This window comes from Dipodomys spectabilis, unplaced genomic scaffold, assembly GCF_019054845.1.
Source record: "Dipodomys spectabilis isolate Male_0828 unplaced genomic scaffold, ASM1905484v1 ptg000081l, whole genome shotgun sequence".
Lineage (NCBI taxonomy): Eukaryota > Metazoa > Chordata > Mammalia > Rodentia > Heteromyidae > Dipodomys > Dipodomys spectabilis.
The window spans coordinates 18,148,870-18,167,724 of NW_024870758.1; the positions used below are offsets into that span (position 1 = coordinate 18,148,870).

The 18,855-nt window shown below is 41.2% G+C and overlaps 1 protein-coding gene across 1 annotated transcript in view; it reads left to right on the forward strand.

The window, feature by feature from the left end:
• The window catches only part of Fmnl2 (formin like 2), a 288,837-nt gene extending 271,939 nt beyond the window's left edge, over positions 1-16,898 (forward strand). Inside the window, 9 exon segments of the mRNA XM_042683447.1 lie at positions 139-207; positions 315-395; positions 2,694-2,823; positions 4,032-4,195; positions 5,026-5,127; positions 7,608-7,706; positions 8,594-8,717; positions 12,575-12,621; positions 14,871-16,898. Coding sequence (XP_042539381.1) covers positions 139-207; positions 315-395; positions 2,694-2,823; positions 4,032-4,195; positions 5,026-5,127; positions 7,608-7,706; positions 8,594-8,717; positions 12,575-12,621; positions 14,871-14,909 — 855 coding nt within the window. The 3' untranslated portion in view covers positions 14,910-16,898.
• Positions 16,899-18,855: the final 1,957 nt, after the last annotated feature.

Consider the following 18,855-nt stretch of genomic DNA (forward strand, 5'->3'; position numbering starts at 1 on the left):
TTTGTTATACTTAGTAGAAACGAAATCTCATTATTAAGACTTCAAGGTCCTTTTTTCTTCTGTTAGCTTTTAGTTTCCAATTAGTTTCTCATTTTTAATATGTCCTCTTCCCTCTTCCTTCCTGTGATTGGACTCTAGCAACTGCATGCAATTATAGCAGCATCTGTCTCTATAAAGTCATCCCAAAAGCTCAAGAAAATACTGGAGGCAAGTAAAGTTTTCTTTGTATATGCATATGGAGAGCTTCCTCATCAGCTGCCTTCCAAAGCCTGTGAAGTTTTCCTCATGGGCCTCTCTTTTTTCTTTCTTTGCAGATCATCTTGGCCCTTGGAAACTATATGAATAGCAGCAAACGAGGAGCAGTTTATGGATTTAAACTTCAGAGTTTAGATCTGGTGTGTGAACTACAAGACATAAGAAAGCTGTGAAGACAAACAGCTGGCAGAGATTAAGCCCTGGGAGCTGCGGAGGGGTTGGGGGAGGTGCTCTTAAGGGAGGGGCATTGGGGAGTTTTTATGAATTTTCTGTGCTAGTGCAGGGAACATCACTTGGTTAAAAAAAAATTCTGAAATACTATTTGATGGGAAAGATTTAACACCTTAGGAATACTCATATTCCTTCACTCAGGATTTTCATGTCTAATAATCTTTTCTGAGGAGTCTAAATTACAACTGATGGACTTTATAATTGCAAATAATTAGCAAGAATTTCAAGGTCTAGTGTTGTGGGAAAGAATTAAGTATGCTGCATAATAGTTACTGCATGTACATATTTGGAGTTTATTTTTGGTCAGTCGTGGGGCCTGAACTCTAGGCCTGATGTGCTGTCCCTGAGCTCTTTAGCTCAAGGCCTGTGCTCTACCACTTGAGCCACAGTGCCACTTCTGATTTTCTGAGTGGTTTTTTGGAGATTAGAATCTCACTTTCCTGCCCGGGCTGGCTTTGAACCGAGATCCTCAGATCTCAGCCTCCTGAGTAGCTAGGATTACAGGCGTGAGCCACCAGCGCCCGGTGGGAAGAGTGTTTTCAGACAATTGAATAAATGAGTTTAGGAAAGAAAACAGAATATATAATCCGTATTTTATTTTAATTTCTTGTTTTCTACACGGATGAAAGTGCTGTTCTTTTCAAAGGCACTTACGTGAGCAGGCATAGAGAAAATTCTCCAGGGAACCAAGCTGTGAGGTCCTACTGTGGCTTCCTTGTGAAAAAGAAAGGAGAGACACAGTTATTTCACAGAGCATCCAGTCTGTACATTGCAGGCCCCCCCACAAGATCAAGTTCATACAGTTACCCCTCTATCTATGGAGAATTTGTCCCAAGCACTCCCATCCCTTGCTTCATGGATGCCAACTGCACAGTTGCTCAAATCCATTTAATATGGCATATTATTTGCATATAACCTCCATCCTTCACTCCTATATTTTATTTATTTTTTGTTTGTTTGTTGGTCGTGGGGCTTAAACTCAGGGCCTGGGCACTGTCCCTGAGCTGCTTTTGCTCAAGGCACTCTACCACTTGAGCCTCAGTGCCACTTCTGGCTTTTTCTGTTTACGTGGTATCGAGGAATCGAACCCAGGGCTTCATACATGCTAGGCAAGCACTCTACCACTAAGCCACATTCCCAGCCCCACCTCCTATATTTTAAATCATGCCTTCTTTACATTATACACTGTAAATGATTTGCAAATATTGTTACATAGTATTTTTATTTTTTTTATTTTTATTTTTATTTTTTTATTTTTTATTTTTGCTTATGTGGTGCTGAGGAATCGAACCCAGGGCCTCTGGCATGCAAGGCAAGCGCTCTACCACTGAGCCAACTTCCCAGCCCCTGTTACATAGTATTGCTTAGGGAATAATGACAAGAGAAGTCTGTATGTGTTCAGTACAGTGCTCAGTACCCTCTACCCCATAATATTTTATCTGTGATTGGTTGAGTGCACAGATGCAGAACACATGGACACAGAGGCTGAGTCTAGCTGATCTGAGTCACTTGAAGCTAGGGAGTAAAATTGGAGCTGAGCTAAAAGTAAAGATTGCGGTGGAGAAGCTCCGTGAAGTTCAGTTTCCACATGTCTGCTGGCTCCAGCTGGTCCTCCCTTCTGCTGCTGCCCTGCACCTTCATTTTGGAGAGCTCTAACACTAGAGTCTTCTCACTTTGAAGCCAGAGGAGGTAGGATAGCAGATGCAGGCATGGGGAATTCATGTTAGTAAGCTGTGGATCCGACCCATTCCTAGGAGTCAACAATGATCATTTAAACATTGGTGGCTCTCTAGCAAGCACAAAGTTATTAGTTCAAGCTCCAGTATTGCACAAAGCAAAACACAAAACCAAACAACAGGGTGGCTCATGCTTAAAATCCTAGCTACTCAGGAGGCTGAGATCTGAGAATAGTAAGTTCAGAGCCAGCCTGGTCAGACAGATCTGTGAGGCTCTTTCTTCCATTTAACCAGCAAGAAGCTGGAAATGGAGGTATAGCTCTTACAAAGTGCCAGCTGTGAGCCAAAAAGCCAGGTGATAGCAGAAGGCCCTGGATTTAAGCATTGAGTCCCGCATTTCTTCTGGGAATGTTTATTGCCAACCTGTTGGGTGCAAAGTGTATTGTTACTTACCTTGGGGTCCATATGACCTGGCAGGCAACTCTCTTCATCCTTGTTCTTGTGCTTAACCATGCCTCCTTCTGTTTTCAGCTCTTAGACACAAAATCAACAGACCGAAAACAAACACTGTTGCACTATATATCCAATGTTGTAAAAGAAAAATATCACCAAGTGTCACTATTTTATAATGAGCTTCATTATGTGGAAAAAGCTGCTGCAGGTATTTAATTTTGCTCTTGAGGTTACTTTTGAGTTATTAGTGCCTTTAATTATGGGACGACCATTCCTTGCTTGAAAATTCTTCAGAACTCATTTATAAAGACAGGACCAGTCAGGTTCTGGTGGCTCACGCCTATAATCCTAGCTACTCAGGTGGCTGAGATCCGAGGATCACAGTTCAACGTCAGCTGGGGCAGAATACTCCTTGAGACTCTTACCTCCAGTTAACCACCAAAGAGCTGGAAGTGGAGATGGGGCTCAAGTCAAAGAGTACCAGCCATGAGTGAAAAAGCTAAGTAACAGTGAGAGGCTCTGAGTTCACCAGTGCCCTCTATTATCACAAAATAAGTAAAAAATAAGTAGAAAGCCAGTACCAATAATTGCAATGTGATACCTACTCCCAGGAGCAGTCTGAAGTGTGGCTGTGAAGGCCATGACTCTGCAGGTCTTTGGTGTCTGTGTTCCTTCCCTTACACATTGGTGGTTCTTTTTGTTCCATTGGGGTTGTATGAGAAATGGGAATGAGAATCTGTGATCACCTCCCAAGGAAGACTTCTGATTTTGTGCCATTCTTCCTACTAGTATATGGTAATTCTAAACAATTTTCTGTTGTCTGAACACTAGTTTAAATTACTAGTTGTTGGTTGTTGCTGTGCTCTGACAGCATTTTCTCATCTAAATGATCGGTGATTCTAAGAAAGTTGGGGTGCTTGAGGTAACAGTAACCCATACTGTAGGTGAAAAGGTTAAAGGTCACATAGGCAGAGAGTGATGGACAGAGGCCTAGAACCCAACTCTTCTGACTTCTTGTATAGATACCATTTAATGCATTATGTCTTATTAAAAAGATCCTTTGGAGTTTTATATGAAAGATATGCAAATTGACCTTGGAATTAGTTACAGGCCAGAGCTTTCAGATTGGGTTCTTGAACCATAAGCAGCCAGTGTTGATTATGAATTTAGATTCTCATGGCCTGTTCCACCTTGCTGTGTATTTTAGGGTTAATTAATGCATATAAAGAACTGACTGCAGTGCTTGATAGCCAGCACTTCCTATATTATTTACATTACAGGCTCTATGTTAAGAGCTGGGAACTAAATCTAATGGGAACTAAATCTAATGGCCCTGAGTAAATCTAAGCAAGTACTGATTTGCTATGGTTCTGACTTTCATAGACGTTCACTGAAACATTGTTTTCTCTACATCAGTCTCTCTTGAGAATGTCCTACTGGATGTCAAGGAGCTACAGAGGGGCATGGACCTGACCAAGAGGGAGTACACCATGCATGACCACAACACGCTGCTGAAGGAGTTCATTGTCCACAATGAGGGGAAGCTGAAGAAGCTGCAGGACGATGCCAAGATTGCACAGGTAGCCGAAGGAAGTGGCGGTCTCAATGCTCCCCAGGGCATAGGGTGTAGGTTGGGGAGAATGTTCCATTCCTCGTACTCCAGAGGATGGATTCTTATGTAGTAAGTAAATATTAACAGAGTTGCATACAACAACCTAGTGTTGACGATGGAAGTACAGGCCCCCTGCTTCCCCTTTTCTTCTCTCCTATTACTTCTAGCTCCTAGCACTAGTATTCTTATAGATGGGCAAGGTTGTCCCCAGAGTATGAGGTTTCAGTAGATCTGTACCTCAAAATCTAGCCTGACACCAGAAGGGTCGCCGATGTGTGCACAAACCTACAGAACAGAATGAAGGCAAATCATCACAGCAGGGAGATTATAAAGTGCTGGGACACTGAAAGCAGAGTGGCATGGCTTCTGATTTGAAGCCATCTTGCATGACACTGAGTTGGAGCAGACACTATGTCCGCTTTGTGGAGATGCCATAGAAACATGAAGCACAGGGTCAGGATTCTGAGGCGGAAAGACTTCTGAGATCCCTTTTATCTTCTTGGTTTATGGGGTTCTGCCATAGCCTTAGGAAACTGTGTGTGTGTGTGTGTGTGTGTGTGTGTGTGTGTGTGTGTGTGTGTGTAAACACTAGGAGGTCCTAGAGATGAATTCCTGGGTCCTGCTATTGCACTCTTCTGGTGGCTGTAGAGATTGTTGGGGAGGGGAGGGAGAGAGGCTGAGGAGGAGAAACCATGGAAGCTCCTATCCCTCCCTGGTGCTTTGTTTCCGTTTTCTCCCAGAGTATCTAATCCAAATGTTGAAAATGATGAGAGTCAAGGGAAATTTTCTTCTTTCCAGGATGCCTTTGATGATGTGGTGAAGTATTTTGGAGAAAACCCCAAGACAACACCCCCCTCTGTCTTCTTTCCTGTGTTTGTCCGGTTCGTGAAGGCCTACAAGGTAAACAGGAGGGGTGTCATAGACATGTGTCCTTGTTACTGGTCAGGCAGGGGCCTCCTCCAGAAATGTGTCCATACCAGCTGCTCTACAGACGCCTTCTGGGCTATTTTGGGTAGGAAATCTAGGAGATGAGTGACAGACATTTATCTCTGGCTCTGTAGAGGCCAAAAGCTTGCTGGAGTTCTCAGGCCCCAATGGTTCCTCTTTCCATAGGGTCAGGTTTGGCTATCAGCCAGAAAACAAAAGCTCTTGCCTTCCCACTAGTGAAAGTGAGGTGCTCCAAGACCATTGCTGCCCTGTTGCTGATTGATGACCTATATAGGCAAGAAGGAGGACAGAAAATCCAGGGCTCTTATGGTGTTGTATAATGGGTAAAATAAGAGATTAACCTGTGAAAACACATGTGGTAAAGCTGAGGGTAAGCCGGGAGCTGGTGGCTCACGCCTGTAATCCTAGCTACTCAAGAGGCTGAGATCTGAGGATGGTGGTTCAAAACCAGCCAGGGCAGGAGAGACCATGAGACTCCTATCTCCAATAAACCACCAGAAAACTGGAAGTGGCGCTGTAGCTCAAGTGGTAGAGTGCTCGCCTTGAGCTGAAGAGCTGAGGGACAGCGCCCAGGCCCAGAGTTCAAGCCTCACAACCAATCAAAAAAAAAAAAAGCTGAGGGTAGAGGGGGCCTGCTGTGTTATACCTGCGATTCCAACACTACTATTTCATGTAGACTGATGGATGATTCTGCTAACGATGGCTTCTCTGTGTTTCTTTATCTGAGCCAATAATGACCCTTTCTTAAAATGACATGACCTCCTGGATATAATCTATACCACTGACTTGAAAATTCATGTGACCCAAATAGGCCTAAGTCTAAAGTGTATGACATAGGAGGAAGAATGACAAGGAAGGTATTAGAGAGTTTTAGCTCCTTTAGAACGCATTGAAGTCTACAAGGTTGTTGTTTAGTACCTGTGGGGTTTGATTACAAGAGCCCCAAAGACTCTAGAAGCTGAGGATGCTCAAGTCCCTTATGTGAATGGCTCAAGTAGTAGAACACCTGCCTAGGAAACGAGAGGTACCAAATTCAAACCCATATCACAAAAACAAAACGAACACCTCACAACTACAGGTCTAAGGTTAAATGTTAAATGCAAATTTGAAAGTGTATATATAAGCTGGGAGGTACTGGGTTGTCTCCATGTCCAGTGCTCCGGCACGGATGGCCTCTGGGGAGTCATTGCCCCTGGGCACAAGCACATTCCTCCCCATTGCTATGTCTCCCTCCAGCTGTCTCAGCCTCCTCGTTAACGTGCTTGACAGGAAGTGGTGTGACAACGGCATGTGTTCCTTGCCCTGGGTTCTAAACAATCTCCCACTTGGCACTGATGTGGTACTTGGTGTGCAGAAATGGAAGATTTAACACTTCATCCCTTCCTAAATATAAACCCAAAGGAAATGTATAACAAATACACATGGTTCAAAACTCAACTACTTAGATCCACCAAATTGCTGTTTTACAATGAGCCCAGACAGAAAAGTCTGTGAACCTCCCATCTCCAAAATAACCAGTGAAGAGCCAGGTTAGAGCTAGCTCTCAAGTGGTAAAGTGTAACTTGAGCGACTACGAGTCCCTGAGTTCAAACCCTGGTACTGGCAAAAAAGAAAAAAAGAAAACACACACACACACACACACACACACACACACACACACACACACACACACACACACACACACACACACACACACACACACACACACACACACACCAGCAACAAGCAAAAAACACCCGTAAACAACCCCCCCCCCCAAAAAAAAATTACTATTAATAGAGACTGAGATGCAAGGCACAGAATCTGGTTTATACCTCAGCCCTAAATTAGATGATTTTTTTTAAATCAGTTCATAGCTTAGCAGAAGTCTTTTCAGGGAGTTAGCCTCAAGAGTGTTTGTCTAAGAGGACTGAGCCGGTTGGCTTACTCACCTGAGTTGGTAGGCCTTGCTTGGAAAGGGGTGAGTGGTGGGGAGAGGTCCGTGAGAGGCATGCCATGAGACCACTGAAGGAGACAAGAACCCACGGAGGTTTTCTTCAAAATAAAGGACAAAAGGCAGAGGAGTTTTAGACCTTGTTTTCTGAGAAACTGTAGTAAATTAGTAGATTCTAGAATCAAAACAAACACATGACAATCACCATGCACAGCAGCCAAGAAGGTGGGTCTCGATGCAATCTGTAGGACTGGGATTTGGAAGCCATTGAAGCCAGGGAGAAGCTCCTCAGACAGGAAAGGACTTCTGCATGAGCAAACGCCAGCTTCCAGCTTTTGAAGACGTGCAGTCACTGAGGCAGAATGGAACGGTGATATGCAGAGCAAAAGCTTTACCCTTCCAGCCACTCAACTTGAGCTCACTAAAAACTCTGAAGAATGGCTTTTAAAATATTGAGTGCAGTCATTTACATTTATGTGATTTTTTTTCCCCCCCTCAGCAAGCAGAAGATGAAAACGAGCTGAGGAAAAAGCAGGAACAGGCTCTCATGGAAAAACTGCTGGAGCAAGAAGCTCTGATGGAGCAGCAAGACCCAAAGGTAGGAAGGGCTGCTGGGAGACCCACAGGGGTGAGGCCGGGAAGAATGGCAACAGGCAGATCGCTCAGGGTCCTCTCCACGTTCTCCCCAGGCTTGATAGGCAGAAATGTGTTCTTTTATCACTTACTTCAGCAACACCAGAATGAGACTCAAGAGCATGCTTGCATAGCATTTCCATGTTTATAGAGGCGTGGAATTTACGTCTTCATTGGATAGAGAGGCCATACCAGCTGACCCCGTGGCTGGAGGACTTTGCGTCCAGTGAGAATTCCGTGCTGACAGTGGTGTGCAGGCAGTGTGACTGATGGTGTCTTGGTTTGGGAGGGTTGTGAGGAAGCATTTCACGAAGGGCTGCATCCTGGGTAAGGATCAGAGGCTGGAGGGTCTTCAATGTTTGAAAAGCCTATGATTACTACCAGCTGCATTGGTGGCTGCAGGACTCAGCTTTCCCACTGCAGCCTAGAGAAAGTTTCTATTATCTTTCCAAACACTCCCTGGGTTTTTCCCATTTAGAGCAGATACCAAGATGGTGCTGTATGTACTTTTGGCAGAGGGTGCTTATTAAAATAAAGTTCTGGCAACATTTTGAGTTTTTTTTTAAAACTCCTACACTATGTTGAAAAATGAATTTTACAATTTAGGCAGGGGTGGGGAGTGAGGGGTGAGGGGGTGGGAGGGGAGTGTAGTTGTGGACATGGGAGGGAAGGGATGGGAGGGGAAAAACAAAGGAGGAGGCAACAATGTTTGATAAGAAAAGTACTCATTACCTTGCCCACGTAACTGTAACCCCTCTGTACAGTATTTTCACAATAAAAACCTTACTAAAAAACCCCCAAAACTCCCAGTGGGCTCTGGCCTCACTAATCTTTGCCTTTCTTTCTTCCCAGTCTCCTTCCCATAAATCAAAGAGGCAGCAACAAGAGTTAATTGCAGAGTTGAGAAGGCGACAGGTCAAAGATAACAGACATGTGTATGAGGGGAAGGATGGAGCCATTGAAGATATCATCACAGGTAAAGTTGTTTCCTCCCTGGACCCTCAGCTAAACTGGACTACACACATAATCTGCAGCTGTTTTTGATCAAGGTTTTCAAGTTCTTTAGTTCACTTTCAGATGTAGTATTATGCTATATTAGAATTTCAACTTACACTCCCCATCACTCTGAAAAACGTTGCTTAGTTCTCCTTATTTCTCAGTAAGAAAGCCTGTAGCCTCAATAGGAGTCCATCGCTGACCATTTTCCCACTGTTTTGGATCTATCATGTTCCATTTTCCTTCTTGTGGCCACTTCTTCCCACCCATGCAACGCTGTATCAACTACAGTCCTTATAGGCTGCTGCTGCTACTTTCTTTTCCTTGCTCATAGTTGGGCTCATAGTTCAGGGCCTGAACACTGTCCTGGCACTAACTCAAGGCTAATGCTCTACCAATTGAGCCATAGCACCACTTCCAGCTTTTTTGGTGTTTAATTGGAGATGAGAGTTGGATGGACTTTCCTGCCTGGGCTGGCTTCATACTATGTTCCTCAGTTTTCAGCCTCCTGAGTAGCTAGGATTGTAGGTGTGAGTCACTAGTTCTTGGTACATACAGGCTTTTCCAGCATGCTCTTTAAAAGTCCTTTAACTCATTCAAAGGCATTAGGGCCTGGTACTATAATTTGGATGATCCATAGGCCTAGCCCAGGATGGGGGGACTTGCTAAGAATTATCTCTTAACTTGGCTGCTGAATTTTAGCATGTCCTCCTATCAGTCAGGATGGTAACAAGTGATTTCTGTCATATCTCTTGTACATGGATGCTGTTTATCAGCTTCTAAGATACTGAGCATATTGTGTTTGTGTGTGTATTTTGCTGGGGCTTGAACCCAGAATCGTAAGCATGCTAGTCATGCACTCTATCACTGAGCTGTATCTCCCATTTAAGTGGTTTGGGGACACCGCTGTATTATGGCAAAGTTAATAACATGCTGAAGGGTAGAGAGCAGAATATGCACTTACGTGTAGCTCCACACCCAGTTCAACAGTGACCAGTTATGGCCAGTCTTGTCACATGTGTGCTTTAACTATCTGTTCCCAGCCCCCTTAAAGCATATATCTAAGATTTCATTTGGAAATACTTCATTTGGAACTATTTGTTTGTATCTTTCAAAGATACCCTCTTAACAAAGCCAGAGTATATTCATAGTACCATTATCACACACCCTAAACCTAATAATTTCTTAATCAGAATCTAGGCATTCTTCACATATTCCCAATTTTGCTGTCTCCTTCTCCTCCCCTGTCATCCTGTGCCCCCTACCCTCCTCCCTCTCATGGATAGGAGGTTGAACACGTTTGCTCGGTTTATTTGCTTGTTCAGTTAGTGCTCTACTACTTGAGAATGTCTCCAGCTAGGCTTTTTGCTGTGTAGTTTGGAGATGAAATCTCTTGTGCTTTTTTACCAGAGCCTGCTTTGTCCCTTGAATTTCTGGATCTCAGCCTACTGACTAGCTAGGATTACAGGCATGAGCCACCAGAGCCTGGCCCCAATTGTCCTACATGTAATTTGCAGATTTTTATTGTTTCTTATGGTCTTGTCAACATGGTAAATATGGATCCCAGACTCTCCAAACCAGAACATTTTTCACAAGCTCAAGACCAAGGAAGATGTAATAAATAGATGTGTTGAAGATAGATACAAAAGCCATCAGTACTGAAATTTCTGACCAGGAGAAAGCAATGTGAGCCCATGGGTAGGTCAGTGGCCAGTGCCAACAGTGTGCACCCCCCACATTCACAAATCTCAGTGTGTATGCAAAGGCTGGCAGCAGCCCTGACTAGCCCCCATTGTCTAGAATGTTCTTCTTGCTTCTTTCACACTGAGAAATGCCTCATTGAGCAAGGCCAGAACAGCCCTCCTCCCTCCTAGTAAGTGCCAGTAAGTGCCTCTTTGTCCCATTGCCACAATAAGGTAGGGAAGCGGTGAACCCCACGCATTAACTTGGAACCCCTTCTCATCAGTATGTCCTTCTTTCCACGACACCTGGCTTATGTAATGAATTATGTTTTACAAATGTTGCAGAATTACAAAATATTTGCTTGACCTAATTCCCTAGCCTACCAGAGGAGTTTGAATGTATGTCGTATAGAGCAGTTTCTATTCTCCTTGGAATATTTTCCGTATTCTGCCTCATCCCCAAGTCCCAGGTGGCCTCTTTTAGATCTCTGAACTAACTAGAGAGTAGGTTGCCTTTCCCCTTGCCTGTCCCGCAGCCCCAGGTTTGATTAACCAAAGCACTAACCATGTACTAATGCAATAGATCATAGCTTTTTACTCTGTTCTGTTTGTGTCTGGCTGTCGTTTTCAATGCAGTGTTGAAGACTGTGCCCTTTACTGCTCGAACTGCCAAGCGTGGCTCTCGGTTTTTCTGCGAACCTGTTCTCACTGAGGAATACCATTACTAAACTATTGCTCTTTCTCACCTGATGCTATTAAAAGGTTGCTACAGGTTTTTGACTTTTTATGTTCTCCTTTGTGTGTGTATTAGGGTCAGCTAACATGTTAGCATGGAACCACCATCTCCATCGCATTGCATTTGTGTCGTCTTCATACTGCATGGTTTTACATCAGTCCTTATGGTGCACCCATTGCCACTTTGAGTCTGTGATGTGTCTGCATTGCTTTGATGTCCGGGTGTGTGACAGTTAATAGAACTGCTTTCCAAAATGATCAGGAATGATCTGAGAATCAGGATTGGAACCAAGTGGATTGAAACTACATTATGTAACTAATAAAACTACATTAACTACTGAGCTTATTTATTGGGTACTTACTGTGCTCTAATAGGTTTATACTATTAAAACCACCTCTTTTTTATACTCAGTTAACATGCTTTGGAAGTAAAATTACCTAGTAATCAAAAGGGCTCAGAAAATGCTGCATTTTCAGAAGGAACTGGACTGTGCAAATTGGGCCTTTGTCAGCTATCTCACATAATCCAAAGTGTGATAGAACTGATTATACAGGCTTAAGACTGGAGCCCTTTTGACCTAAAAGCCTGTGTGTGCTGACATTGGCAACTCATGGCCTCATGACATGCCATCATGGGCATGTCGCCTCTATTCACTGTCATGCCCAACTTGAGCTATTAGCAGCTCCATGTTGGAGCAGAGCTGCAAGGCAGGGACTGAAACAGGGGCAGCAGCTCCTGGCATTGTTGTCATGCCTTTCACCAGTAGCTCTGTTCCATGTCAAAGCAAGTCTTCCTTCTGTGATGCGGTCCTATCTGGACCTGCCTCTTTGGTCAGGCCACATTTTTTAGAACTCAAAAAACAGTCCAACTTGGGCTTTATTTTTGATGCTTAAAAGGGAACAATCTTCTGTCCATACTTAGTTGATTAGGAAAAGTCAAAAGAAGTCTAATTGGGAATAGCCATTGACTGATTCCAGCCAGGTTGTTATTGACATGGAACGGGGTGTTTGTTTTGTATATAACTATTTCATGAATTGTAACTGTTACGTGTGTTTGTCTTTGTAGATACCAAAAGGCATAGTAGTGTCTTTGCCTGCTCTGTAGTGTACTTACCCGACAGTGCTTATTAACAGGCTGGAAGCTGTCATCTGCCAAGGCTGTTTGCTCTTAAGTTTTGCTGCTGGACTGTCTTTCTGGAGCCAATCTTCAAAGCAGCTTGGAACTGGGTGGTCAGAGAGCTGGGTGGGAAGACACACATCTTTCCGTTGTTATATCTAACACTACTTGTAGTAATGGTTTCCCCTCTCCTCTGTTGGCTAACATGCCTGGGAATGTTAAGCACTAAGTTGAGTTGCTTTCCATTTTCATCCCATTTTTACTTAACCATCATTTTGTGTTTTTGTTTTTTTTTCTGTTTAGCCTTAAAGAAGAATAATATCACTAAATTTCCAAATGTTCACTCGAGGGTAAGGATTTCTTCTAGCACACCGGTGGTGGAGGATACACAGAGCTGGCAAGCATCACTTTTTACTTAGCTTCCTCCTCTCTCTGATCAATGGTTTTCATTTATGGCTAAGGGTAATACTGGTGAGAATCTGATCAGGAAGAAGTCTTTGAACCTCACATTGCTAAGATCTGGGGCTGAGTCATTCTATTGGACTTTTTCTCAGCCTACTTCCACATTCAAGTGTGATGGCTTGGGCAAGGGTATTTACTGATGATTGTGTTTGCTCTGGGTACTAAGGCTTTCCTTCCCTTATCCTCTGCAAATTACCCACTTCACTCCTTTGATCTGGAGGTTGGAAGCAGGTCCTGGCCGGGGGATATGATCTACTGTCTTTGAAAGGTTCTTTAGAACTAATTGCTTACAGGACTCAAGAACCATAGAGCTACAGATATTTATAAGATTCTGGCATTCTGGTTGACTAGTGTGAATTAGGTAGTAGAGACTTGAGAGGATTAGAACATACATAATTATGCTTTGCTTGAATTTAGGAAAAATAGGACAGGGTTACAAATTCCAATTATTTAGCAGCCAAAAAGGTAACCTAACAGCTTGCTTTTCCCATGCAGGACTGTGGACTCACTATTACCTAATCTTAATTTCTCAAAAGAACCAGAAGCTCTGGTTTTTGTTAATTATCAACTTAAATATCCGTATTTATAATTTGGTGTGTGTCAGACAAAGGTTACATGGGTTGAGTATAGCTCATTAGCTCCATTTTCAGTGTGAACAGATGGAGGGATAGAAAGGTTACAGTCGGTTCAAAACAGTAAATTTGGTTTGCATGTTTTCTGAGGTGGATATTTATTAGCAGAAGTCAACAATAATAAGTTATAGAAGGAAAATAAACTCTAATTGAGATAAAGAGAGCAGTTAATGCCTGCTACATTTTCTTTGCTTTGATTCCACCCAAAGGAAGCTCCATGCTAGATAACTTGGCTACCTGCCATATTTCTGAAGGCCTTCAATACTGAGAATACTTACATGAAACTTTTCATCCTACTTCATCCATTAGAGCAGTACCTTGAGCCAGTTGATGCAGTCCTTTTATTTTTTTATGCTGGTCCTAGGGCTTGGACTCTGGGCCTCATTCGCTCCCTTAGCTTAAACCATGCCTCCACTTCTGGTTTTTTTGGTGGTTAACTAGAAGTCTTTGGAATGGCTTCAAATCATAATCCTCAGATCTTAGCCTTCCGAGTAGCTGATTATAGGTGCGAGCCACCAGCACCTGGCTCGTTTTTAAAATTTTCATTATATATATATATATATATATATATATATATATATATATATATATATATATATATTTAAATAAATTTGTATGTGTGCTAGTCCTGGGGCTTGAATGCTGTCCCTGCAGTTCCTTTACTCAAAACCTAGTGTTCTACTTCTTGAGTTACACTACCATTTCTGGTACTCTGAATAGTTTATAGGAGAGAAGAGTCTCATAGACTTTCCTGCCTGGGCTGGCTTCAAACTGTCATCCTCAAATCTCAGCCTTTTGAGCAGCTAGAATTATAGGCATGAGCCACACGGCTTTTTGTTTTAATGTTAAATATTCTGCTTTACAGTAGCAACCTAAACTGGAAAAAGGAAGATCCATTTTCCTTGTTGGTAAAGTACAGAAATATTGAGTGGTAGAATATGGAGGAAATGCATTGCTTGTAACACACACACACACACACACACACACACACACACACACACACACACACACACACACACACACACACACACACACACACACACACACACACACACACACACGACACACACACACGACACATTCCCTGCTCTACTAGAAGGCGAACAGTGGAACGTGTTGCAATCTAAGGCCTTGAGGTTTCTTCTTTTATTAGTTTTGCAGCTTAGAGTTTATTATTCAGGCTTCCAGAAAAGCAAAAAGCTAAACCACATACAGCTGCTTCTAATGAAGAAAATTCAAAATAAGACTTAAAACTAGATACTCTGGCCAGTGACAGAAATAATCTATATAGTTTTTTTCTTCAAGTCCCAGAGCCTACCAGTATTACATCTTATTTTACTGTAAATATTGATAGCAAATGTTACATGTCTGATTCAGTATTCAGTGAGTTTCAAGTGCTCATTAGCAGACTCTTCTCACAAGCTGCTTTGATGGGCTACAAGTGGCCTTTGTGTTTACACACACTAGAGGTTGCTGGTCTTTGATTAGCACTCTTCTCTTTACAGATCTTAGAAACCAACCATACAGACGGGCCGATGCGGTGAGGAGAAGTGTCAGGCGGCGCTTTGATGATCAGAACCTGCGTTCTCTTAATGGTGCAGAAATAACCATGTGAACCTGAGACCTGTCTGTGTGTATAGAGTGTGTGGGAATGGAACTGCCCTCATGAATTTATGTGCTATCATTTAGCTGCAGCCTTTGAACACAGACAAAAATATTAAGGGCTCAGATTTAGCAAACACATAAGAATTTTAAAATAATGGGTTCTCCTTTTAGCCCCTGTTAACAAGTGCCTAAAAATGAAGTACCTGCTCAGATGAATCAAAGCAATAGGATTTGATTTGACTAGGTATCTTTTTACATCAGTCACTATGTTACTCAGTTTTGTAACCAAAATGTAAATTCATGACTTGCCATTGTGATTATTCCATAGTGGCCCACCCTGGTTTCCTGATAAGTTGTAAATAACATGGATGTATTTGCTCTGGACTTCCTTTGCTATCTTCTAAGGAATTCTGTGTCCCAGCCATATCCATCAAATTTATATTTTTAAGGACTTGCCACATAAAAATTGTCACATGATAAAAATCCTTTCATTATCAAGCCCTAGCAAAGTACAAACAGGATGCAATTACAGTGGCACAGAAGTTGTCTCTCAGATCTGTCTCCAGTTCCATGCTCTACTGCTTCTAGGCTGGGTGTCCTGTTCCGAGAGACATTCACTGGAATAAATGCAAGATAATAGCATAAAATGCTACAAGACTTATTTGCAGCACTATGTTCTTAAGCTAGGGCAGCTTTTTTAATAAAACAAATATATTTATTTAATTAGCACTAAAACTAACATCTCAGTCATCATTATTAATGGATTTCTGAGGACTATTATGGGTCAATCCTGAGGATAGAAATTGGTGCCTTGTTAGGGAGTTTATTAGCTCTATCAGTAGGCATTCCATAGACTGTATCTGCTAGCAATGTTAGGAATCTAGCTTTACTTTCCTGACAATCGCAGGGTTTTTGTTTTTTCCTTTTGTAAATTGGGGAATATTAACATGTTTGGCATTAGATATCAAAGCTGAATTGTTTATACTTTTACTGCTGGTTAAGAACTGCATATTAACATTGGGATTACGTTTAAACTGTATGTGATGGGGCTAAATGGTTAACCTGTTACTTTTACTTTTCTTTCTGGCAAGGCACTGGACCCATTCCAAAGTAAAAAAAAAAACTGGACTCAAGCTAAATTTTCATAATACTTTTCATAATATACATTTCTGCTTCTGGCTTACCATCTTGATACATTAATTGTAAAGTTTATTGTATAGTATTTAACCACTGAATTTCTTATTTTATGTTGTGCTCATGTGAACCTTTTGGTGAAGGTCCCTTTTCCTTGGATGTGTAGTTAAATGATCTCTTTTTAAATGTACAGATATTTTGCTATAAAATTGGTGCAGTTTTTTTTTATGGTTTTTACACTTCTCTTTAATTCCCACCTAAGCCTCTGGGTAATACTGTAAATATTGTTTAAAAGTGCATCACCCTATGCTATACAATCTGAATGTTATTTTAACTTATAGTTTTTTTTAATATATATATATATATTTAACTACAAGGACAGTTTAGAGATAAGTTACAGTTCACCTTAGTACCTATTTACAGATTACTTTTAAACTGCCACCTACTGGCACATTTCCCTGTGTACTTTAAAAAGAACATGCCAAGATGTTGTCTTTCTGTTATATCAACATGCATTTTGGTGAAAATAGCTATTTAATCATGAATTATAAGCCAAATAATTGGGCCATTATTTTAAGCAGCTGTTTTTTTCAAAGGTCAATGCTGGTGTGCATTTGTTAAAGTAATTGCCTATTTAGTAATGTACGAATAGACAATAATGTTGGCATGTTCTTTTCTGTTTATTAATGGGCCTGCTTCTTAGCAATATTAGAATGTTTTATAAAAGCAAATCATGCTACTTTTCTGGTCTTTTCATGCCATATGAAGAGCAAATAAAACTATTTACACTACTACTCTGTAATGTTGTAGTTTTTCAATGGTATATAAAGCTCATTGCAGCCCCCATGGCTCCCGATTCAACCTGCTCAGCACACAGTATTTTTTCTCCATAGTTACCCTGGAAATATACTTTCATAATACTAGCATTATAAATCACATACTTATTTACTCGTTTGTATCCTCAACTGCTGCCTTTCTAGTTTTTACTATGAAAAATAGCTATAAAGATGAATTTATTACCACACTTTTACCTTTATCCATCTACTCTCTACAAAAAATTTGAAGGCAAAACAAATGCAAGAAGGACATTCTGACATATATGAAGGTGTCTTTAACAAACAGCAGCACAGTTGTGGGCATTTTACCAGCTCACACTGCCTTAGGCGCCTTAACAAAAAACACATAGTCCAACTTATTTAGTAAAATATGCCAGTTTTTCTAATATATGTATTTACAAAACATCTAACCTTATATGCCTGTGAGGGTCTTTACATCAGAGCAACATATAAAACAAGTGAAAATCTGGTAACTACAAACATAGACAGTAGAAACCTTGTTCTCCTTTCGCCTATTACTTGTGTTTCCCGATACATGCTCAGTTCATTTGGAGAGGTAGGCAGAAAAGATTAACAGCTACCCCAATGTAAACACAGTGCTTATAAGTAATACATTGAGATAGAAAATCCAAGGAACAGCACAGGACAGCATTAGCCAAGAGCTTAGTTTGAATCTCAAATGATTATCAGCCACTCATGGTTTCAGTCTTGAGGTGGATGGAGAATGATCCAGTTTCTCTTTAACTATAGTTATTACCAAATTAACAGTCAAATCAGTTACCAATCACTTATCAATGAATTAAGTGTCCTTATTCTGTTGAGAATCATAAAAGCAGTTCTGAGTCTTTACAAAGCAGGTCTGAGAATGTACTATCATTAGGGAACTTAGGGTATACAAACTAAAATGGGAGGGCCAAGGAAAGTGTGGGTAATTTAAAGCAAAAACATAATTCCCACTAAGTTAGCTCCAATAAATGAAGTACCTGCCAAGTCACCGTGCCCCTTTCATAGTCATAGATAGCCTGAGACTTGGAACTTAAGAAGCTTCAGGACACTTCTGAATTGAGTTAAAAGTAGGGTCACTAGAGACCACACTACAGATAAATTTTATGACTGGATTCAGTTGTTAGTATGGTTTACTGCAGTGATGCCTTTTCAAGCCCTTTAGTACAGATGGGTGGTACACGAGAACATGGACCAACTAATGCTTTTACATTCATCCGGAGTCTTATGTGTTGGGCACGGCCCTCATTCACAGGGATATGTACACAGCAATAATGTAACAGACAAATCCCTGCCAAAGAGTTTAAAGGACTACCAGGTAAGTCAAAACAGCTGGAGAATTTAGGCTGCTATAGGCCATTATCTGAAGTATAAAATGAGAATATAAACATTTCAGGACACAGTTCCATAAAAATAAACGATATTCTGCCTTTCCTTATGTAAAATGAGTGTAATTTAACTTAGAGAATGAATTAAAATCTACTTGGTTGTTAAAGAGAGATATATCTCCCAAGGAGGGGGAATTCTCAGGAATTTATATACTTGTTTTCTTTTCTAAAAGAAAGTATTTTAATTTTTAAATTTACATTTTATGCAATAGACTTAAAAATCTTATGAATTTAAAAAAGAAAGGCATTATCACTTTTCCCTATGTACTACTTGATTAGAAACAGTTCTGGCTTATATGAGATATGTAAAACTTTTTTTATATAAATAGGGTTTCCCTTTTCTGGATGCAAAAATAAAAAGTGGTTCCTTAGCACTTTTAGCACTTAAATACTAGAGTAAGACCAGGAGCATTTATGCAAATGTTAAGCACATAATAATTGAAACTAATACACAGACCAAAATTATGAATACTTCCTAGATAAATGGAAAAGAAGTGGTAGGATTTTTTAGTTGCTGTGCCTAC